The sequence below is a fragment of the Watersipora subatra genome, chromosome 9 (assembly GCF_963576615.1).
Source record: "Watersipora subatra chromosome 9, tzWatSuba1.1, whole genome shotgun sequence".
In the NCBI taxonomy this organism is placed as follows: Eukaryota; Metazoa; Bryozoa; class Gymnolaemata; order Cheilostomatida; family Watersiporidae; genus Watersipora; species Watersipora subatra.
Window position 1 is genome coordinate 52,432,047 of NC_088716.1, and position 24,581 is coordinate 52,456,627.

General features: G+C 35.7%; 1 protein-coding gene across 1 annotated transcript; it reads right to left on the reverse strand.

Moving 5' to 3' along the window:
- Positions 1 to 3,383: 3,383 nt before the first annotated feature.
- On the reverse strand, positions 3,384 to 23,557 carry LOC137405192 (uncharacterized). The gene is made up of 9 exons (XM_068091421.1): positions 23,525 to 23,557; positions 18,876 to 19,044; positions 16,878 to 17,074; positions 15,791 to 15,958; positions 15,300 to 15,411; positions 15,015 to 15,116; positions 13,311 to 13,726; positions 4,535 to 4,793; positions 3,384 to 3,516 (listed from the first exon to the last, which is right to left on the reverse strand). Exons 1-8 carry the CDS (start codon positions 23,555 to 23,557, stop codon positions 4,542 to 4,544), a joined length of 1,449 nt encoding a protein of 482 aa, XP_067947522.1. The 3' UTR covers positions 3,384 to 3,516; positions 4,535 to 4,541.
- Between the last annotated feature and the right edge of the window lie 1,024 nt (positions 23,558 to 24,581).

A 24,581-nucleotide genomic window follows, 5' to 3' on the forward strand; every position in this document is an offset into this window, starting at 1 on the left:
ACATTAGAGAGTTAGTCATGGGTTAGTAGACAGAAAGATTATTCTGTACTGTTTAGGGATAATCACACTGGTAGTACAGCGTAAGGATTGCACGGTAAGCTTTTTTACAGAATCACGGATGGTCTTAGACCATCTTAAAACTTAAAACTTGAAACCGGTATAGCTGTACGATTCTACCAATTATGATTTATATCTAGGAAGAGCTCTAGAACAAAAATATGTTGTCAAATGTCAGCTGAACACTGAACATGATGTGCTTAACAAGGCCATCTTCCTGAAGCCTCTGCTTGAGCTAGATCTCAATTTGCATCTTAAAAATGTTCTAATCTTGATTAATATCAACCTAAAGGATCTGCAGTATAACAAAACAAAATATTACATCAATCTAACCACGGCTGCCGAGAAAAGAGATCTGAAGAAAAAACTCAAAAAATTAGTGTACTAGTCACTCAACAAAGTAGGAAACTCTGCAGAGGCACAACAAATAGCCCAACTATAGTAGTTCTGAGAAGCGAAGACTTTACAAACTCTAAACATACTATTTTAATGCACTGTCTCATGCTTTATGAAGTATATACTTGTATATATTGACAATGGCGGTTACTTAATCACCTGGTATTTTCTATCTGTAGAGTTGTTTGTAGAAAAAGAGATATCAGGATAATCCTCGTCATCATATCTGTGTGGCAGATGCAAGTCCTTATACCTAATGGTAGCGCAGTTAAGGTGGAATGAAAAAAATATTTATTTATTCATGCATAACTAATCAGGTGTCATCACGTGTGGTTTCACACCCTGTTTGAAGTAAAAGATAGATATTGTGACTCATTTGTGTCGACAAACTATTTTTGTAACTTTGGTATCTTCTGTTTTATAACTATATGTTTTATACCACCTCTGCCTAGGGCATTAGATTCAGAATTATAGCAGCTACACGAATTCTTGTTTTGATCTATAGTTCTGAATCTATGTTGCTGGTTTGACTAGTTTATCTTTAGTATGCAACTCAGCTTTTATCATCAGAACTCTGACTATTATATAGCCAATCAGCAGCAAGTTCATTCCTGGAAGTCTTAGTCGATAACATATCTCATTTATCTGTTAGTAACTAGATGACGTGTTGGAGTCACTCAGTGTTTGTCTTACAACAGCTCGAGTTAGTAGCTTGCTGCTGCTGCCTGCATGGTATGTTTTTTATTTACTGTTTTTTTTATTTAATCTTGTTTATTGTTAGTTATTTTTATTATTTACTGTTATTGTATAAGGTAGTACGAATAGCAACTCATGCAGCAATGCAACACTATCTTGAGTAAATTTCACATCCTGGCTTTAACCACAGTGATCCTGAACTCATGTGTATAGGTAGGTCATGTTTACAGATGTAGCTCGGCTGAACAGCCGGTAATGCATCACAAACTTGGTAGAGTTACCTGTAAAAGATTGTACAACCTTTTACAGGAAACTATAAAAGGTTGCAGTGCAATGAGCCAGTGCATTGGCTCATTTTCAACTTCATTCTATATTTGGAAAATGAGGAAATCATTAATATTTCTCAAGTATTCTCAACATATTTAGGTAACCAATGTGGATAAAATATTATTGGGCGGATGATTTACTAGCCAAGTTTGACTCTAGATCATAGTGATAATGCTAAAATGACTAAACAAGACTAGATACAAAGTAATAGTCAATTTGTTACTATTTGAACTATTAAATGAATTATCAATCTATATTGTAAATCTGTCTTTTAATCTTGGTAATGCTGACCACCATATGTCATTGTCATTAGACTGACAGCCCCTTGCAAACTATCTACATGTACTTGTAAATAGTACTCGTGCCTTCCAATTAGATCTAGGTATCAGTGGCACTGGCTATATAGACTGCAGTAAGTTGAGAGATTTTGTCATTCCAGTGAGCTAGAATATGTTATCACCTGATAAGAGCAGATCTATATGTTTGTAACAAATTTGTAGCGAATAGACCAACAGCTAAGTATTCTTTATAATTTATAGCGTACTTGATTCTATACATAATATGTTGAGCGCTCTTCCTCTAATTTTTCATGAAACTAGTGTTTCTAAGAATAATATATTTATATATATATATATTTATATGGTGATATATTCTTTCACCTATTAAACAGTAAACTAAATACCGACAGCTTGAAAAGGCTGTATAAAAATTAACATTGTGTTACGGCGGAGAGCCGTGAACAGGGCAGTAGCATTTGATCTCCTGGTCACCACCGCCACAGGGCAGAGCTTTCTAGTCACAGGAAATGCACGATCACTGTTGAGGGCGCCCGTATGACCGAGGAGACGGTACTAAAAAACCGAATGTAAAATAAAGAGAAAAATGGGCTGAGCCTAAAAAGGAGAAAAGATATAAAAGGAGCACGGAATGATCATTGCAGCAGAGCTGGACGCACACTTTCTGCATGTTTGCATTTGGTTTATAGACTATCTTATGTGTACCTTGATATATATTTATTTTGTTAAATATATATTGTTGGAGTTTAACACTCAGTGTTATTGCTTGACAGTCTTTTGGAGAGTTAAGGGAACCATCAGTTTCCTTTACAATATTTGAATCATGTTTTTCTGTAGCTTAAAATCTTGAACACAGAAGCATGAAATATGATGATTAGGGCAACATGACTCATGCACTCATGACTTCGTGAGAGATCAACATACTGAGCATTTATCTTACTCATGTTGAAGAGCGTATATTTATCAGACAGATTATGTGCATAATGTGTTTTCTGTACCAGTCAGATGGTCTAGCAAGGTTCTCACCGCCTGTAGATGAACCAGTAAAGGACAGTGTTAAGTGGGCTGCTGGTGCCAGAACAAGTACAGTAAACTCTGACTTCTATATACATATCTTATACATATCTTATACATTTTTTTAAAGGTTTTACTAACTTGAAATGTCTGAATCCATTAATGCATAAATATTCTGATACAATGACCTAAATGACCTCATTGTAAATTATGATGGCTGAGATGAAAAAAACATCAACAACACACAGCAAAGCTATTCAATTTATATTCTGCAAGCATAGATGCTAGAGAAGTTCTCTTTACTGCAGCGATTTCACATGATGTTACTAAAACTGTTGAAGACAACAGGCATCGTATTGACTACATGAACGCAACACAGCTGCCACCCAGCCACCATTAGGGTACCACACAGCGACCACGCGGGCACTACATAGTCATGAGGCGGCTACCAGGCTGCCACCACTCAGCCACCACACAACTACCACACAGCCACCACACAGCCACCACATGCTACTGATGTGTCTACAGGACACTTCTATAGCAGTTGAAGCTTGTTAATGAGCTAAAAGTGCTGGTTAAAGATGCCTTCATAAAAATCTTTACACCCTCAACGTTACAGTCAGGGAACAGCACTGTCTAGTCATGATCGCTGAAGATTAACAGCAATTGGCTCATTTTCAATCTGTCATCATCACCTGACTGTTTGATTCATTTGATTCTCCCAACAGACCTGCCAACAACCAAAAGAGGCAAGGTTATTACATAAAACACAACGTCACCATTTATCTTCGGCCATTTGGCAACGCAAACTCATTCACTTGATGTAACTAAATTTGCTAAAGACAACAGGCATTGTCTTGACTGCATGAACACAACACAGCTGCTACGCAGCCACTATGCAGCTACTACACAGCCACCGCACAGCCACCGCACAGCCACCACACAACCACAACGCAGCCACCACGCAACCACCACGCAACCACCACGCAGCCACCACACAGCCACCACACAGCCACCACATGCTACTGAAGCGTCTACAGGACACTTCTATAACATTTGGACTTGCCAACAACCATATGAGGCAAGGTTATTACACAAAACTCAATGCCATCATTTATCTACGGCCGTTTAGCTAAACAATGCTGCATGAAAAAACTTTAACTGTCAAATCTAGAGACAAAAGTTTTGTGTCAAATCGACAAATACATCTTTCAAGAGGTTATACAAACATTGTATACATCACATACGCAATAGCTGTCTTTCATTGATCAATAAGTATTCCAAACCTTCAAAGTGAAAAAACGAAGCTTACCTTTTTAATTTAATGGGTGTACAGTAGAACTAATAACTTTTTTAACATTTTACACCTTTGCATTTTTTTAACATTTTTGATTTATTTGTTTTATCTCACCTCTTTATTGGCTAGCTTACTTTCTTTTACTACTTTTGATAAACCACTACAATCATCACTAGATAGTGTTTTAAAATATTTAATCAATTTGTTTTTGAAGGCTTTTTAAAACTTTAATTAAAATGCATCCTACAAGTGTCCTCAAAATACGTTGTTTCCTCTTCCAAATGTGGCAAGAGAAAAAATGGTATTTTTACGGCTAATTATAGTTGCAAAGACCTAAAGCTACAAAAATTTGTAAACAGTAGCACATCAAGTATTAAAAGCGTTTGAATCTTTAAAAACTTTATGTGAACAAGTTCCATCTGGATTAATCATCTCTACCTGAGTAACTCACCAATATGTTAGTCCCGAGCTGGTACCAAGTGCAACTTCAACTCGTGTGCAAGGCGATTGACCTCATCCTCATTTGGACTGCTGGATTCGGGATGGAGGATGTTGAAATCAACGCTGCCGGCATCGGTCACTTTAAATATTGCTCTTCCTTCGAATGCTTCTTTGATTTGTGTCACTGTCCATAGGCCTGTGGGATTATTGGGTACGCTCAAGTAGTAACTTTTTCCTTTGTAAGGTTCTCCTGGGTTGGGATGCTCATGCTACAAATGAATAGAAATAAATGATAATATTGGCGGAAGGGGGCCAAAAATTGCTGCATGATTTGGAAACCAAATTGTAGCCCATCTTGTTTGCAAAGTTATATAAATCCTTTTGGTCTCAGGCAACAAATCTCTTTTTATTAGTTATGGAGCGCTTTCATGTTCCCTCTGTCTGGCACAACTTTCACCTCTCTAGCGTTTGTTTTTACTTACCATCTGGTCTTCATCCATCTAGTTTACCACTAAAGATCTTTCAAGGATTTATGTACACATACTCTTTTATATACTGTCCCACATTGAAAAACCTTTTTGGGCTTGTTGCATTCCTCGACAAACTGTGACTGATGCCTGTCATGTGTATCATGCCAGACAGTTTTTCATCCTGACTTCCAAGGGTGTACATACATACATACATACATACATACATATATACATATGTATGTATACATACGTATGTATACATATGTATGTATACATACATACATACATATATACATATGTATGTATACATATGTATGTATACATATGTATGTATACATATGTATGTATACATACATACATACATACATATATACATGTGTATGTATACATATGTATGTATTCATATGTATGTATACATACATACATATATACATATGTATGTATACATATGTATGTATACATATGTATGTATACATACATACATATATACATATGTATGTATACATATATATGTATACATATGTATGTATACATATGTATACATATGTATGTATACATATATATGTATACATATGTATGTATACATACATACATAAATACATATGTATATATACATATGTATGTATACATACGTATGTATACATACATACATAAATACATATGTATGTATACATATGTATGTATACATATGTATGTATACATATTTATGTATACATATGTATGTATACATATGTATACATATGTATGTATACATATGTATGTATACATATTTATGTATACATATGTATGTATACATATGTATGTATACATATGTATGTATACATATGTATGTATACATATGAGTAGTATGTAGAGAGCAGATCTACACAAAAAAGTGACGGATCCAGCGGGGGATAGAAAAAGGGGGTTGCGAATTAAATTGGCTAGGGGTGTAGATTGAATTGCATGGAGTTGAATGAGATGTTGGGGTTTGGGGGGAAATTGTGGTGTAGAGTAGGGGGTTGAATTCGAGGGGGTATGGATCCGCTCCTGGCGTAATCGGCGGATTATCTGTGGATGAGTCATCCGATTAGTGGGGGTATGAGTCATCCGATTAAACGTGGATTATCGCGGGATTAGTCGGGGGAATCGTTGCGGATTAGTCGGCCGAATTGTCGCGGATTATCGGTGGATTAGTGGGGGTGAATATCTGGGACATCGAGGGCTGGTTGGTTTTCCGGAGTGGATCTCGCGGATTATCGAGGAGAGCGAGAGATTACCGGATGAGTGAGGGGGTTAATATCTGGGACACCGAGGGGTTGATTTTCTGGAGATTGTTATATATTTGAAACATTGAATATATATGAGAAAGTGTTTATGTACAAAGTTATTTTTTGAAGATTTGATGTTTTTGTAATGTTGAAGCTCTTGAATGGTTAAGAATTTTAAGGATTTTATTTTCGGTTTTTTTTTGTATATATGTAAGATTGAAATTTGTTGGAGAAATTAATATGTTGAATGAAAGATCCGTTTTATTACAAAATTATTCACTTTAAAAGATATATTTATATGTATTATTCATTATTTCCATCATCATTTCGTTTCAATAAAAATAAAATAGTTTATGTTTAACTTGAAATATATGAAAATGTTCAAGTAGATAGGTCACAATAAAGATAATATAGTATAAATGAAACATTGAATATATATATATACGAAAATGTTCATGTACAATCTTTAAAACGAAGTTTGTATCGAGTTGTTCATCAATCACTCATCGTCATCGGAAATAGCTATGATAGCAGGATCCTTTTTGCATTGTGCCGAACTCTCGTAAAATCTGCTTGCTTCTTCATGTCCCATGACTACTACATCCTTCCGGGCCGTTTTAGGGGTTGATGGGGAGCTCGGTGGCGGCGGGTTGGCGGACGGTTTGCGAGAGCGTTGGCGTTCGTACGTCTTCTCTTTCTTTGCCGTTCCCGAATGAGAATGACGTGTCTGCAATGGAATTATACGTTATTTTTAGAACTCGAATATATATTGAGTGGTAGTATGATATAGGAGATGAGCTACGGAAGGGATGGTATATAAAGTCAGTTGGAGCTCGATAATCTCGATAGGGTTTACAGACTGATTAGATAATTCGGTTAAAGTAAGAACCTCTTATTATTCACTTCGATTGTAAACTTCATAAATTCTGAAATTATCCACCACTGTTATGGATCCACCACTTTTTAAAAGAAAATATTATGTTATTGGAGCTTCCGAGGACTCAACTTCACGTACTATGAAATTCAACAATATTTCTGAAAGATTATCCCAATAGGACATACAGACAGACTATGACAAAATAGGACTTATAGTAAAACTAAAACATTCAGACAAATTAGTTCATTCAGTTGAACTAAGGAAATAAATACATGTAATACTTACTGAAGAAGCAAATTCTTCCATCCTTTTCTGAGTATGTTTAGGGATATATCCATTTTGCTGGTGAGATATGGGAATCTACAATAGCATTGATTACAGTCAGACTACAATATACATTCAAACCAACTCATTCAATTAACTCCGAAGAACCAAATTCATCTGTTTTAATCTGAGTAGGGATATAACATACACTTTGCTAAGATATTGGAGTTTGCAATTGCAATGAATACAATCAGCCTAGAACACATAGTTACTACTCAGAAGAGAAGATTCATTGTAACATTCCTACATAACATCTAGATTGAATTTGTAGTACTTACTGTAAACCGTAATCTTTCGTTGAGATCTTGATAGAACTTTTCACGTAAGAGAAATCGACAAGCTTTTCGCTTCCGGTCGCTTATTTCCATTCCATGAGAGCAGTAACCCCATCGCTTCACACATTTATCTGCACATTGTAATCGTTCTTGAAATATCCTTTTTCTGTTGTCTCTGGTACTCATTGTGAAGTTATGAACTGAATTGAAAAGGCATATTCGCTCGAAGGTTTTATAACAAGTAGAAGTGTTGTCGTGGTTCATTAATTTTGTGACCTAATGATATATATAAACAGATTTCGCGAAATTCAATTTCGCGAAATTCACTTTCGCGAAATTCAATTTCGCGAAAGTTGACTATATAATATATATAATGTGTAATTTTTGCGAAATTCACTTTCGCGAAATTCAATTTCGCGAAATTCAATTTCGCGAAAGTTGACTATATAATATATAATGTGTAATTTCGCGAAATTCACTTTCGCGAAATTCAATTTCGCGAAAGTTGACTATATAATGTGTAATTTCGCGAAATTCAATTTAGCGAAAGTTGACTATATAATATATATAATGTGTAATTTCGCGAAATCCAATTTCGCGAAATTCACTTTCGCGAAATTCAATTTCGCGAAAGTTGACTATATAATATATATAATGTGTAATTTCGCGAAATTGAATTTCGCGAAATTCACTTTCGCGAAATTGAATTTCGCGAAAGTTGACTATATAATATATATAATGTGTAATTTCGCGAAATTGAATTTCGTGAAATTCACTTTCGCGAAATTCAATTTCGCGAAAGTTGACTATATAATATATATATAATGTGTAATTTCGCGAAATTCACTTTCGCGAAATTCAATTTCGCGAAAATCTGTTTACTATTTTCGCTTCATTGATTCTGTTGGATACGCCACTATTCTTCAATACCCTGTATAAGAAGCTTGCTCAGTGTAATTTTCCTTTTCATCACTTAGTCCTGCTCCTGATGCCTACTTATATACAGATTGAGATTTTGGGGCAATCGAGCGTTGATACCATAAGGCTTGTATGCTTCAGCTAGAATTCTGTTAGCCGGCTACTCGCGATTAAGTTCGTTGAGTGTCGCTGTGTTCAGGCTGTCGTGTGGACAAGCGCCTTGGCTTTCGACCTGACTGTTTTCCTAGGCTTGCCTATGGAATTCTCCTGTTTGGTTTGGCTTAACCATTCCATAACAGTCTCTTGCCCAGTAAATAGAGGGATGAGCAAAAAAAAGAAGGCCCAATGGACAGATGGAGGAATTGTACTAAGGTAGGTATAGGTAAGTATTCGTTTTGAAGAGAATATAAAGAAAATGAATATATGTATTGTTTTGAATAAATGTAGTATGTATCATTTATTCTCTCAAAGATTGATGAATGATAACAGGGTTCTCTTTACCAAAAGTATTTTGTCATGATTTTATCGAAAGATTGTGTGTTATATATCACTTCACAGTCTTTTCCATATTTTGAAGATATCAGTTAGAATGTGATGCGAGTAGATTCTGGTGTTATTTGGATTAGTTGGGGGAATATTTGAATGAGTGAATTTTTTTTGTAATTATTCGAAATATTCAATTCGTTTGTCGTTCAGCTTTTGTCATTGGTTACATCATATAGATAGCAACTGAGAAGTTTTTCAAGTTTTGGATTCCATTTTAAGATTCATCTCTTCTTGATGAACAGGAAAATTACATCAACCCAATGAGATAGATAGGGTAGAGGCGATACGTACATTCTCTGTTATTAACTAATGACGACTCGAGCAGTCCACCGTATTGTTGTAGTCAAAACGTAAACAAAAGCACGTGCTCTACCATTGTTGATGTATAGGATGCAGCTAATGATTGGATCAGCAAGCGTACGCACCTACTTCTGTTTACGTAATGGCTTTGCCTTTACAACCATAACTGAACTCTCGTCCTACCTCAAGTCACGTGATGTCGCCTATAGTCTGTCTATCTTATTGCGCAAACCTACCTTCATTTTATGAATGGTGAATCATAATCTGTAACTTCGACTTATAACCGAATAGAGCATTTGCAAAATCTCGAACACCACTTCAAGATATACTTATTTCAGAATTTTATCAATTGGATTTGTTATCAGCTCTGACTCATTTAGTCTCCCAAGTAGTTCAGTGTCAGTGCATGGAACTAGCAAGTCTACTAGTTTAATCCAATTAAAGGATCTATGGTGTTTTACCACTTCATGGAATAATTCTCAATATAATGATTACTCATGATGATCTCTCACAGTGCATGAAACTAGCAAGTCTACTAGTTTAATCTAATTAAAGGATCTATGGGTGCTTTACCACTTCATGGAATAGTTCTCAATATACTGATTACTCATGATGATCTCTCACGGTGCATGGAACTAGCAAGTCTACTAGTTAAATCTAATTAATGAATCCATGGGTTCTTTACCATTTCATGGAATAGTTCTCAATATACTGATTACTCATGATGATCTCTCACAGTGCATGGAACTAGCAAGTCTACTAGTTTAATCCAATTAGAGGATCTATGGGTGCTTTACCACTTCATGGAATAGTTCTCAATATACTGATTACTCATGATGATCTCTCATGGTGCATGGAACTAGCAAGTCTACTAGTTTAATCTAATTAAAGGATCCATGGGTGCTTTACAACTTCCTGGAATAACTCTCAATATACTGATTACTCATGATGATCTCTCACAGTGCATGGAACTAGCAAGTCTACTAGTTTAATCTAATTAAAGGATCCATGGTTGCTTTACCACTTCATGGAGTTATTCTCAATATACTGATTACTCATGATGATCTTTCGCAGTGCATGGAACTAGCAAGTCTACTAGTTTAATCTAATTAAAGGATCTATTGGTGCTTTACCACTTCATGGAATAATTCTCAGTATACTGATTACTCATGATGATCCCTCACTGTGCATGCAACTAGCAAGTCTACTAGTTTAATCTAATGAAAGGATCCATGGGTGCTTTACCACTTCATGGAATAGTTCTCAATATACTGATTACTCATGATGATCTCTCACAGTGCATGGAACTAGCAAGTCTACTAGTTTAATCTAATTAAAGGATCCATGGGTGCATTACCACTTCATGGAATAATTCTCAATATACTGATTACTCATGATGATCTCTCACAGTGCATGGAACTAGCAAGTCTACTAGTTTAATCTAATTAAAGGATCCTTGGGTGCTTTACCACTTCATGGAATAATTCTCAATATACTGATTACTCATGATGATCTCTCACGGTGCATGGAACTAGCAAGTCTACTAGTTTAATCCAATTAAAGGATCCATGGGTGCTTTACCACTTCATGGAATAATTCTCAATATACTGATTACTCATGATGTTCTCCCACGGTGCATGGAACTAGCGAGTCTACTAGTTTAATCTAATTAAAAGATCCATGGGTGCTTTACCACTTCATGGAATAGTTTTCAATATACTGATTACTCATGATGATCTCTCACGGTGCATGGAACTAGCAAGTCTACTAGTTTAATCCAATTGAAGGATCCATGGGTGCTTTACCACTTCATGGAATAGTTCTCAATATACTGATTACTCATGATGATCTCTCACAGTGCATGGAACTAGCAAGTCTACTAGTTTAATCTAATTAAAAGATCTATGGGTGCTTTACTACTTCATGGAATAATTCTCAATGTACTGATTACTCATGATGATCTCTCACAGTGCATGGAACTAGCAAGTCTACTAGTTTAATCTAATTAAAGGATCTATGGGTGCTTTACCACTTCATGGAATAATTCTCAATTTTAAAGTGAATAATTTTGTAATAAAACTGATCTTTCATTCAACATATTAATTTCTCCAACAAATTTCAATCTTACATATTTACAAAAAAAACCGAAAATAAAATCCTTAAAATTCTTAACCATTCAAGAGCTTCAACATTACAAAAACATCAAATCTTCAAAAAAATAACTTTGTACATAAACACTTTCTCATATATATTCAATGTTTCAAATATATAACAATCTCCAGAAAATCAACCCCTCGGTGTCCCAGATATTAACCCCCTCACTCATCCAGTAATCTCTCGCTCTCCTCGATAATCCGCGAGATCCACTCCAGAAAACCAACCAGCCCTCGATGTCCCAGATATTCACCCCCACTAATCCACCGATAATCCGCGACGATTCGGCCGACTAATCCGCAACGATTCCCCCGACTAATCCCGCGATAATCCACGTTTAATCGGATGACTCATACCCCCACTAATCGGATGACTCATCCACAGATAATTCGCCGATTACGCCAGGAGCGGATCCATACCCCCTCGAATTCAACCCCCTACTCTACACCACAATTTCCCCCCAAACCCCAACATCTCATTCAACTCCATGCAATTCAATCTACACCCCTAGCCAATTTAATTCGCAACCCCCTTTTTCTATCCCCCCGCTGGATCCGTCACTTTTTTGTGTAGATCTGCTCTCTACATACTACTCATATGTATGTATGTATGTATGTATGTATACATAAACTACACATACATGTATGCATACATATAATATGAACTGAGAATTTGGATTTAAACTGTATTTAATGTGATATTATTATATAATTGTACAATAAATAGCATTATTATTAGTTATACCAAAAATAGTGTAATTCTGTATTAGCCTATAGCCCTCTACAGTAAAACCTATCCTTACAAATGACCATACACCCTAAATGTACAAGTTATAAAAAGCTTTTGAATGGAAGTTCTACCTCGATTTACGAAAAATGTTTTTGAATACAAAAGGCTTTTTAGCACTTTGGTATTTTAGCTTGATTTTTTGTTTGTTTCAAATTTTGGCTTATTTCTTGTTTCATATTTAAAGCTGTTTGCTTCTCATGGGCAGTGGGCACAACGTACGTGTACAACACGTCTCACTAAGTTACATTCGCTAGCGAAAGTCTATAAACGACAAATGTTTCAAGTGAATTATTTGTATAAGTTGGAGTTATCCTGTGCCACATACAGAGAGGGACAACTTTAGTTTCTAGCAATTCAAGTCTGTGCGCTCTGTAATAGTCTGTATGATGGCATGTAGATTTTTAGTTTGTGCTGATGTAAATAAATCTTTCTACTTATGATTTTAAAATATTTATTTTGAGCAAAACAAAACCACGACGCCAATACAACACCCTCCTCTTATGACCTCATGACCTCTCACTGTCCTCCCACTCCTCCCAGTCTTCACTTAGTCTCGTCTAGACAACTAACAAAAAGGTAAACAAACAAAAATTCCATTTTTATTTTCTATACGTTATTTATCAGTTCTTTCTTTTTCTTATATGTACTTTTTTACTTATTATGTAATATCACTCTATTATGTAATATCACTCTATTATGTATTTATTACAAGCGCTAACCATTACATGTATTTATAATTCACATTAATTAATATACTATTACATGGGTTTTTTAGGGTTTGAAATGGATTAGGGCATAAATATGATAAACTCATTCCTGTAAAATTTAATCATGAAACACATGAGTAAAACAAGCGTCACACATCTGACGTAACAGACTTTACCTCCTGTATTCCATCTGGTATGCTGTAGTTTATCCTTATTCGACGTTGGAATGCAAATTTGGGTAACTTTATAGTAATTTTTGCGTCTTTAGGCTGAGTTCCTTCAAACTTCGTTTTACATGAAGGGCATAAATTGGGAGCTGGAGCATGTACAAGTCCATTCCAACAGCCTTTACAGAGTGTATGTTCACACGGCAGTTCAATATGGTTGACTAGTAGATCTTCACACACTGAGCAAAAAATCTTTGGAGTTTCTGGCAGGTCAGCGGACTCACATTTCGGAAGAGCCAATTCACGTTCTCGGTTTTGGTCCATTTCAGGAGCTTCCTGCCCAGTTGCGGACAAATTGACATTAGGAATTTCATGAATTGTGGAGTTTGTGACATCAGATGAAAAAGTAGCTTTGGCGACAGCATCTAAAGAAAATACAAATAGCTATCATTGTAGCTTTTATTAAATAATTTTTCGATGTTAATGAAAACTAGCAACCAAACCACACCAAATCTTTTCAACGTGAACTATGTAATTTTGAATTATTAATTAAGCAAATTGACCTGATATTTCAACACACATATGACTCTATTACCTATGACCTCATAGCCTATATATGGAGTGCTAACCTTTTTAATGGAGTTTTATTAAAACTGATACTACTTGAGGAGTATAACTTAAGCTCACACTAATCCTGTTTTAACTTCCGTGAAATTAAACCAATCAGTACCTGAACAAATACATTTTAATAGAATATTTCAAAATTTTTGACGACTAAAAGTTCATCTAAACAATTTCAAGAATAAGCAAACTAAAAATGTAAAAGCAAATGTAAAATAAGTATAAGAAAGAAAATCTGATGAGAAACTGTAGAAGAATATACAATAATAGTTTATTTATAATAGCGATAAAAATATGGTACATATTGACAATACGTAATTGTGTTTTTGTGATTTCAAGTCAATCAGCTGCCAATAGGTCTCGTCTGTTTAACATTAAGTATCATCAAATGGTAATATATGTATGTGCCATAAAAAATATACATATTAGTTTAAATCGTGTTTGTTTTAACCCACTTATGAAACTCATATATATATATATATATATAGATGAACATTAGATATAGTCTACATTGTATATATATTACTTATTACAGATTTTTATAAGCAGGAAGCTTCAATAATTTTTAAAAATTTTTACTGGCAGTGGATCAACGGGAAACATGGCCGAATAAGAAGAAGAGCACCTTTATAATGATAAGTCTGACAGTTGACAAAATGGTGAATTATTTTCGTAAGGAAAGACAACTTTTCTGACGATTTTATTTATGTAATAAAGTTCTTGGCAGCAGTCTTTTTATTTACCTCAAGACAGCATGACACTTTCTGATCAACCCCTTCTTACACCTTCCGGAAACACTGCAGGGTGCTGGAATTTAGTTCATTCTTCATTTGACCTTGTCTTTCCTATACGCTCTTTTTCATTTCAAGCAAACTAATAATTTATATTATTTATGAAGCAAAATTGTGAGACTCAATGTTCAAACTTATCCTCCTAAATTTATTCGCTTTTAGTTTTCAAATTTTCTGCTTTTGCACCAGCTGCTGCCAACTTTTAAAAACCGGAAAGCTGTATTCCTATTTACAAATGGCATGACTTTTTTATTAACTCTAAGGTTATTTACCCCTGCCATGTGCTCACGCAGCAACTTACCCTTATAGAACTTCAATCTAGCTTGTTCTCTCTCTTCATCAATTCCAACTGTGAAAATTTCATTCCTTGTATGAATTGAGAGCTCAACATCTCGGAATGTTCCTACAGGAAGTTAGCAGATTCATACTTTTTCATCTGTTCTCGCGCCTTTTTTTTCTACTGACTTTTTAAATAAACCTTCTTAACCTTGTCAGCTAGTGACAAGCCGTTTAAAGCAAACAAATTATATGCAACTATTTTCTTTTTTGTTTCGAGTTTTTAAAAATTTGTTTCCTGTTTACCAACCTTCATCATTTAGTTCTGTTACCATTGCTTCAACGGTTAGCGAAGGAATGGGTGGGTCAACATAAAGCTGTTGGAACTGTTCAAGTTGTGCAGCAATATCAGCGACTTTATCCTGTAAAATCACAGTAGACAACCGATGGCATTACCACAAAACAAGTGGACATCATTGGTTAGCTAATTAAAGTAGAAAATTGTGACAATCAGAAGGAATATAACATTTTCCCATTAATCTCAGTTTGGTCACAAAAATACATTTTTAGATGCGTAAGCTGTAATCTTAACACATCGTGTTGATGATACGCGAAATAGGTAAGCCCTACCAACATAGATGTATTATTATTGTAAATATGAATTAATTGTGGTATATGCTATCATATCTAAGGAATAAGAAGGTGGCTGTACAAACATGACAGCTAGTAAAAACACTGTCGAGGCATTTAAAGCTCAATAGACTACCACATTTTAAACATCTAGTTAGGATTACTACTGACTTGGTTGCAGCTCTCAGCCTCTGATAACAGCGATTCAAAGTCATTGGTCAGACACTCCTTCTCCGCTGTCAGTGACTGCAGAAACTCTTTCAGCTGGGAGTATAAAACTTGACGAATGGTCAACAACTCTGAGGCCAATCTTGAATACCTTCTTTTGATTTCATTTATCTGAAACAAACATATTGCTCTCATCACATTTTTCAACCTTTCTAAAAGCATGTTATCAAAACAAGAAGCAATTGCAGTAATCTCTATGTAAGGGCGTGGTGGAGAGGGTAAGGGAAGCAGAGTGCGCTATATGGTCATGCTTTCAGAGTAGTCTCTATGCTCGGTTTAGGCAAGTACTTTTTTAATTCTTCTGTGATGACTAGCTGTTCAGATTATTTTAGCTAGTACCATTTTAGAAGTGAAATTCCTACTCATTCTCAATAGCATTGTCATTTAGCAGTTAAAACTGTCACAGCTGTCATAGTTCTTGAGGGAAGAATTGTATAGCAAATGAGATTTTAGATGACCTCTAATTCTAAGTTTGTGTTTGAGAATTTGAGCTTGTAGCTTTGACATATCTTTTTGAAGATGTGTATGATTTTATTAGCATTAAAACTATCTATTGCTCTAAATCTTCCAATCTACATTTCATGAAGATGGCTTTTATCAAGGATGGCTGATATTAGTATACCAACTACACTGGCATTATGTGTGGCTATCAACAAGAATGTGAGTTCCGTAGAAGATTGAATTTTGGCAAAAGAGTTTCAATATTTATTACAAATAAACTGACTAAATCTAACAAAATAATATATTAGTTACACTCATTATCTTGGGCATCTTCACTAGTTACACTGACTAACCTGGGCATCTTCACTAGTTACACTGACTAACCCGAGAATATCCACTAGTTACAATGATTAACCTGGGAATATCCACTAGTTACACTGACTAACCTGGGAATATCCACTAGTTACACTGACTAACCTGGGAATATCCACTAGTTACACTGACTAACCTGGATGTCTCCACTAGTTACACTAACCAGGGCATTTCTCCTAGTTACACTAATCTCGGCATCTCTCCTAGTTACACTAACCTGGGCATCCCTTACAGTTTCAACCTTTTCAAGCAGTATTTGAGTGTCTTCTTCATAGATGTTTAACAGCTCATCACCTTTATCATATAGATCAATGAGTTTCCACTGTCTTCTCAGAACCTCCTCTTTCATTGAAGTAGTTTTAATGCCCACTTCATCTGTTAGACTTTTCAATGTGCTCCAGGAGTGGGGATGACCTTGGAGAGAATGTTGATATTTTTTTATTTCAACAGTTTGAGCTAGAACTGGCTACACACTGAGACAAAAAAAACATAAAAAGCTATTATTTAATGCTAAACTGTATTCTTTAACATTCAAGTGATTGATATGCCTCTCATCATAGTAAAGCTATACAGATGAGAATCTTCACAAACCAAAACGTTTATCTTGGAAATTATATTTAAAAAAGCTACTCAAAAAATGCATTTTAAAAATAAAAATATTCTACAGTTCTACGTATTAAATTATGCGTCAATAAATCCTGGACAACTACTTGATCAATACAAAATTAAATGGTCAGTTTCGACACAGCTAGCAGGTTTATGACTGTGTCGCTAATTAGAAGAATCATATTGAGGTTGCCCACTGTTACATTTTAATTAAGCTACATGTATTCTTACCGTGAAGATATACATGGCCAAGCTAATTTGATGCATAATTTAGTTTCTATCAAAATTTATTAATTAATACAATTATTAATGGAATTATTTTAGAGGATAGTTTGATATTTCAAGCATAAATCAATTTTATGCAAAATGTAGTTTAATTATTAGAGCGTCTATTTGTTAAGCCAATTCATTAATTTAATTTGCAATTGGGATTAGCCTATACCCAAATTAAATTGTTAATTTAATTATAAATGCAACTAATATTTAAACTAATTTGTTAATTTAACGCATATTTGAATTTAAACAGAAAATAATTTACTAGTTAAACTATTAATGCAAGTTTACAAACCCAAAATTAATTAATTTAATTATTTTATTAATGAGATTTCAAACTACCAACTAATTATGTATTTTATTTAATTGCAATGTTTTGCCGTTTGCCCATCCCTAAAGTTGATAAGTAGTAGCTAGGTCAATGTAATAATGTTATTTTTACAACTTTCATTGACTACCAGAACTCCATAGTTTTTGTCATTATTACTAAAGAAAATCTTCATGTCTTTTAACTTAACTTATCATATAACTTAACGATAAATGGTGGAGACGCTTCCCTTTCTACATTTGGTGCAACCGATCAATAGAAACAACCCACCAATAGAAGCAACCCACCAAATATAGAAGCAACCCACCAATAGAAGCAACCCACCAATAGAAGCAACCCACTAGTAGAAGCAACCCACCAGTAGAAGCAACCCACCAGTAGAAGCAACCAACCAATAGAAGCAACCCACCAATAGAAGCAACCAACCAGTAGAAGCAACCCACCAGTATAAGCAAACCACCAATAGAAGCAACCAATCAATAGAAGCAACCCACCAGTAGAAGCAACCCACCAGTAGAAGCAACCCACCGGTAAAAGCAACCGACCAATCGAAGCAACCCACCATTAGAAGCAACCCACCAGTGGAAGCAACCCACCAGTAGAAGCAACCTACCATTAGAAGCAACCGACCGATCGAAGCAATCTACCAGTAGAAGCAACCCACCAGTAGAAGCAACCGACCGATCGAAGCAATCTACCAGTAGAAGCAACCCACCAGTAGAAGCAACCTACCAGTAGAAGCAACCTACCATTAGAAGCAACCCACCGATCGAAGCAATCTACCAGTAGAAGCAACCCACCAGTAGAAGCAACCGACCAATCGAAGCAACCCACCATAAGAAACAACTGACCGATTGAAGCAAGCTACAGTAAAAGCTACTCACAATAAACGCCACCGTCAGTAGAAGCAACCCCCAGTAGAAACAACCCACTAATAGAATGTTCATTCTAGTTTCAGCAGTTCCTATCGTCTATAGACCGTAACAATCTGTACTAGTGTATACATACCTTCACATCCTGTCATATCTTTCACGCATTTCAGGCACAGGTTCTGTTTGCACTGCTTACACCCTAATGTTAGTTCCTTGTTGGAGTGTTTTGAGCAGAACATTCTCCGCTGCTTTTTATATTCAATTATGCTGATCGTTCCACGCTTCTTCAACAATTCCGTGTGATGCTACAAAAATCAGGAAGAATATACTTATTATCTATTGCTTGAACAGGTATGCCCACCAGTCCGTTTTTGATGAATAGATATTAATTTTATTAACATCAGACAATGCCGTTTACGCAAATTAGTCCAAAAGACAAGTTATAGTAAAGTAAATTATGTGTATTGAATGAAAAAGTTCTTTTTGCATAACATTGTTCTATACTGTGAATTGGCAAGGTGTTGGTGTCTGGTATAGGGTGCAGTGGTTTTTTTGGGGAAGTAGGAATGTAGTGGATGGTCAGACAGATTGGAGATACGATTTGAGTACATATTTTAACCAGCAAATATCTAAAAAACACAACTAGCTTCATTGAATTACCCTAGCTAAATGTGTTAACACGGGTTAACTAGACAACACTGTTCTCACTGAGTAAACTCTTTATGTACAATATTATCTACATTAAATAATAAATATTAATATTTAATGTCTAGGAATATTAAAATCAGATTGTAGCATGAGATCTGGTATATGTTATTTTATTAACCTTATAAGGTCTATGTCAAGAAGTAATGCTAATGAAACATTTAAATAAGGTAGAGAGAAACCACAGATTTTCGACTTTGGTCATGTGCTTTATGGCACCTGACCTTTGTCTATGTATTATCAAAACAGAGTTTTTGATGAGTAGCTCCATTGTAACAGGTTGAACTTTCTTTATTATTATATGATGGTCTACAAAGCAGTGAGTCATAGTTTGTGATTTGGGTGTAACCATTAAGGCCAGTTCACACTGTATCGCTGTATATCAGAGTTGTCCTCTCAGTGATTATTTGCCGACCATACGCACGTAAACAGGTGACATCACAGAGGCATAGCAGACGTGTTGAGAAACATTGCAACTGCCAAAATTTCCTGATAAGTTGCTGAGTGTACACGGCAGTCTGGGCAATATACACCCCTTCGGCGCTGGTAATTAGCTGTCGTAGATTAATTAATCTATATCTCCTTTTATGGTAGTTATTGCGGGACTAGTATTTCATCGTTTCAGTGACTGAATTGTGTCGTGAAAACGCTATGGCGTGGATTATTCGCCAATGTAAACGCGAGTGAATTTGTGATAGTTTAAACAATTTTATTACAGATGATCACCAAAGTATTTTGAGAAAAAGCCAACACGCTGTGATATAGTGTGAGACACCTTATTGTGGGTCTTTGAAACCTTCGCTCGGTGTTTAGGCTATGCCCGAAATGACGAGCTGGTTCAGAAAGCTAAAAAAAAGCTGTCAGGTCTAAACATTCAGTCTGCCATTATGAAGCAGCTGATCGATTTAGCAAGCACAGCTATGTTTGTGGAGTATAAACATGCCTTCAAACCTCTCTTCACATGTATTCATAATGAATTAACCATGTCACATTTCCTTTGTTCCTTCCTTTCAGTCGAGGAAAGTTCATGTTTCCCTGCATTGTGTTTGTTCACTGGCATAGTGTTGATTTAGTCTAGTAGCAGTAAGGCTAACACTAAGAGTAAGCGAGCTTCTGAACACTCTATACCTAGAGAGCTGCGCATGACAAAATATCGAAAATATATCTATCATAGAATGGGGAATGCGATAAGCATTGGTTGAGTCATATTTGTATTTATAAAAACTGGGATTGTCTTCTACTTGTCACTTTCCGTGATTTGAAACTGACAGTAACAATTCTTTCAGTTTGCTGTAAACAAATTTGATGAAACATTTAAGTATTCACTGAATGCATTTGCTGCTAGGCAAGTGTTGGATTATTATTATTGTGTATTATTATTAAAATTTTTAATAGATTAAAAGATTTAACCACTGACAATGAACCCTATCCCAACTTGACTATCATGTACCGCTATCTGTATCAAATTTTAAGCAAAAACTACCACAGTTTCCTTAAAATTGTTAGACAGTAAGTATTTAGAATCCAAACACCTCGCATGTAGTCAATCCGAAAGCATCTTTAGAAGGTGTGTATATCTTGCACTTCTTTCAACAATTGTTTGTAATGTGTAGCTGGAGACAAAACTGCCTAGAGGCTGCTACACTTCTAACAGTTCCGCTATACATTGTAATGAAGGAGATTTACCAGTAACAGCTGTCTCAGGCCCAATAACTCAATAATAACAACAATAATAACTATGATAGTATTGTTGAAGGGCTGCATCGGATATAATAGGATGTCGTATAGGATGAAAAGGCTGCCTATGCATACATATCAAGTGGTTAGATACGATGACCACTCTCTGAGAGTTTAAAAAAGGACATCAGTTTATGGAACGAAATCGCTATTCACTGATTGGACTAAAACCTGGCTGCAAATGGACCATGTGTCTACACATTGGTGGCTGTGGTGAGCATCTTATTAAATGTAGTAAAAGTAAAAATTGTCATGCAGTAAATCAGGTTCATTTCAGAATGCTGGCTAGGAAATAGTTTAGACTTAACATTTTGATTAGGGCCCTGAGAGAATTTAACATTTGTTGTGCTCCTCTATCTGAACTATTTAGTCAGGCAAGCTAGTAAATTTACTCCGTGTGAGCTTAAGTCTGTGGTGAATCAGAGATATTCTACCAAAAGCATATATTTTTATTTAATGCTTCCGTTAGACCAGTAAAGGAGATATTTTCTAGCATACTTATGTTTTTAGACATCGTATACCGTAGGATAGAAGCCTTATCACATTATAATATACTCATCCACTTGAAATGTTGATAATTTGCCGGACATATATCTCAATTCATGGATCTTTTTTATAGCAAAAGGCCTTCGAGAGTTTACTATGCCGAGTATAGAATAGAAATCTTTTAGCAGAGACTACTGGCAGGTGCAAATTTTTAATCTTAGGAGCAACTGTGCTACATAGCTAGACCCTGTGATATATAGCCAGATGCACTTCCATATAGCTAGATGCTGTGCTATATCGTTACACACTGTGTTATGTAGCTAGACAATGTGCTATATAGTTAGACGATGTGCTATATACACGTAGCTAGACGCTGTGCTAGATAGCTAGACAGCTACCAGTTAGAGTCTTGTTCATTCACAAATTCAAACAACGAACATAAAATCAAAGAAACACTACATAACGTAAATAGGTATAGCAAGTTATAGCAAGGTATAGCAAGTCACTCACTCATCAGCCACAATGCCTTCAATGTAGGACAAGTACTCCCTTTCACTATGAAAGCTGGCTCGTAACTTCCTCCTCAGGCTAGCCACAGCAGCGGGCAAGCAAGCTTTATCTTGTTAGGCTTCAGTGATAAGAAACATGAATGGCTGCATTCTCTCTATTTTTAAAACTGTTGGCCGATAAGGGAAATATATATATTCATTGTTTAATCTCATTTTTCCCAAGCGACCTGTGAACCCTGTGACCTCTATCCTGTGGCGCATGACCTGTGATCTGCAGTTATATTTTGTCGTACCAAAGTTGGTTTAGCAAACTTTTCAAAAGTTAAAGACCAAGACCAGTGTTTCACAAGCTCGTTGTTTTCCATGTACTGTATATGTTGTGTATATATATATATATATATATATATATATATATATATATATATATATATATATATATATATATATATATATATGTATATCCTAGATGCAGACTGTGCAAAGATGCACCTGAGACCATCCAACACATCATCAGTGGATGCAAGCAGCTAGCAGGGAACGCATACACTGAGCGGCATAATCATGTCGCAGGTGTTGTGTATAGAAGTCTATGTGATGAGTATGGCCTTAATAAACCACAACACTGGTGGGAAGCTCCTGGTAAGGTCAATGAAAATGACCGGGCTAAGATCCTCTGGGACTTCTACATCCAAACTGACAAGCATGTCCTAGCAAACCAACCAGATATAGTGGTGGAGACAAGGAGAACAAGAGGGCTACTATAATAGATATAGCAGTACCCAATGACTACAATATAGCCAGCAAAGAAAAAGAAAAGGTAGAGAAATATCTCCCTCTTGGAGAAGAAATTGAAAAATGCTGGAATGTAAGAACAACTGTAATCCCAGTAGTCATTGGGGCACTGGGCGCAATAACACCGGCGCATAAAATGTGGCTTGCCCAAATACCAACAGCAATCAACTCAGGTGAGTTGCAGAAAAGTGCGCTATTGGGAACAGCTAAGATCTTGAGGCGAGTGCTCAAACTCCCAGGTCTCTGGTAGGAGACCCGAGTTAGAGCAGAATTTACCACCCATACGGGGTATTCGGGGTGAGAAAACAATTTTTTTTATATATATATATATATATATATACATGTGTATTTGTGTTAATCTTCACAATAACATTATTGTTTTCTGAACGTTCTACTGACAAAACCTCTACCAATTGCTATGATTTGTGAAAAGTGGCCATAACGATACATAAATATGCATAAAAAATTGTTTCTTCACCTGGTTTTGCCGAAGTGGTAGGTAATGACTACTAAAGATTGAATCTCCTACCAGAGACCTGGGAGTTTAAGTACTTACCTCAAGATCATAGCCATACCCAATAACCCGCATCTCTACAATTCCCTTGTGCCAATCGCTTTTGATGTACAAGTGTTTTTGCACTCAATGCTAAAATGACTACCAAAATATATAATATAATAATAAAAGAAATATAGAATAATACCTAGATTGTATCTGATATAAAAACTTCAATGTTTGTCACTTGTTTGCTGGTCTGTCCTTTGTGTGTCCAGTTATAGCAACAAATTTTTGGGAACGAAACCTTTGTTTCGTACAGGACTAGAACTCGGCACCTCCGGACTCGCGGTCAGACATTCTATTCACTGATGCACACAGGCTACTTGCAAAAGAATGGATTGATTGTGTACATATTCTTTATATCGGTTAAAATACACATAACGAAGTTGCGTGACGCATAACGTCACACGTTACAATTACACGATTTAGGCAAGTATGGCGCCTTACAGTGCCTCGCATTGCGCGTTCACAACTCAAGTTGCACAACTCAAGTTGCACAACTCGAGTTGCTGTGTTGTACAACTCGGCCTGGGTTTTTGATGAACTCGAGTTGTGTTATGCAAAACTAACACGGGTTCGTAAAGAAAGCAAAGTGAGTAATTGGGGTGTCTCATTTACAGAACATTTACAGAAATTTAATAATAATAATTTAAATATATATACACATTTAAATTATATATATTGGCGATATTTGCGCATATTTGTTTTTATAAATATAATGAGACAAAAACAATTGTAAAATGTAAAAAGCAAACTAAAAAACAATCTTTGTGGGAGCCGGGCAACTTCTTTTTCAAATGAAAAAAGAGTTATCTCTTTAGAACCTGACAAGAAACTGAATGAACACCGAAAATAAACAAACATAGAAATTATGTCAACGACGTTTAATGATGCACCAAAAAACTCCATATAAAATTATACCGTAGCTAAAGAAAATGGAATGATGAGATGTTCTCAAGCCGAGTTGTTGAACTCGAGTTGTTGTTGAAAGAACTCGGCCTGGCTTTGATGAACTCGAGTTGTGCAACTCGAGTTGTACAACTCGAGTTGCAAACTC

What these genes read in the sequence shown, in the direction of transcription:
- LOC137405192 (XM_068091421.1), bottom strand. Translation starts at nt 23,557, where the DNA reads ATGCGGGTTATTGGGTATGGCTATGATCTTGAG. An exon ending in AGATATGACAGGATGTGAAG is followed by an intron (nt 17,075 to 18,875) that starts GTATGTATACAC and finishes ATTCTCTCCAAG; the next exon opens with GTCATCCCCACTCCTGGAGC. An exon ending in TACCAGATGGAATACAGGAG is followed by an intron (nt 4,794 to 13,310) that starts GTAAAGTCTGTT and finishes ATTCATTTGTAG; the next exon opens with CATGAGCATCCCAACCCAGG.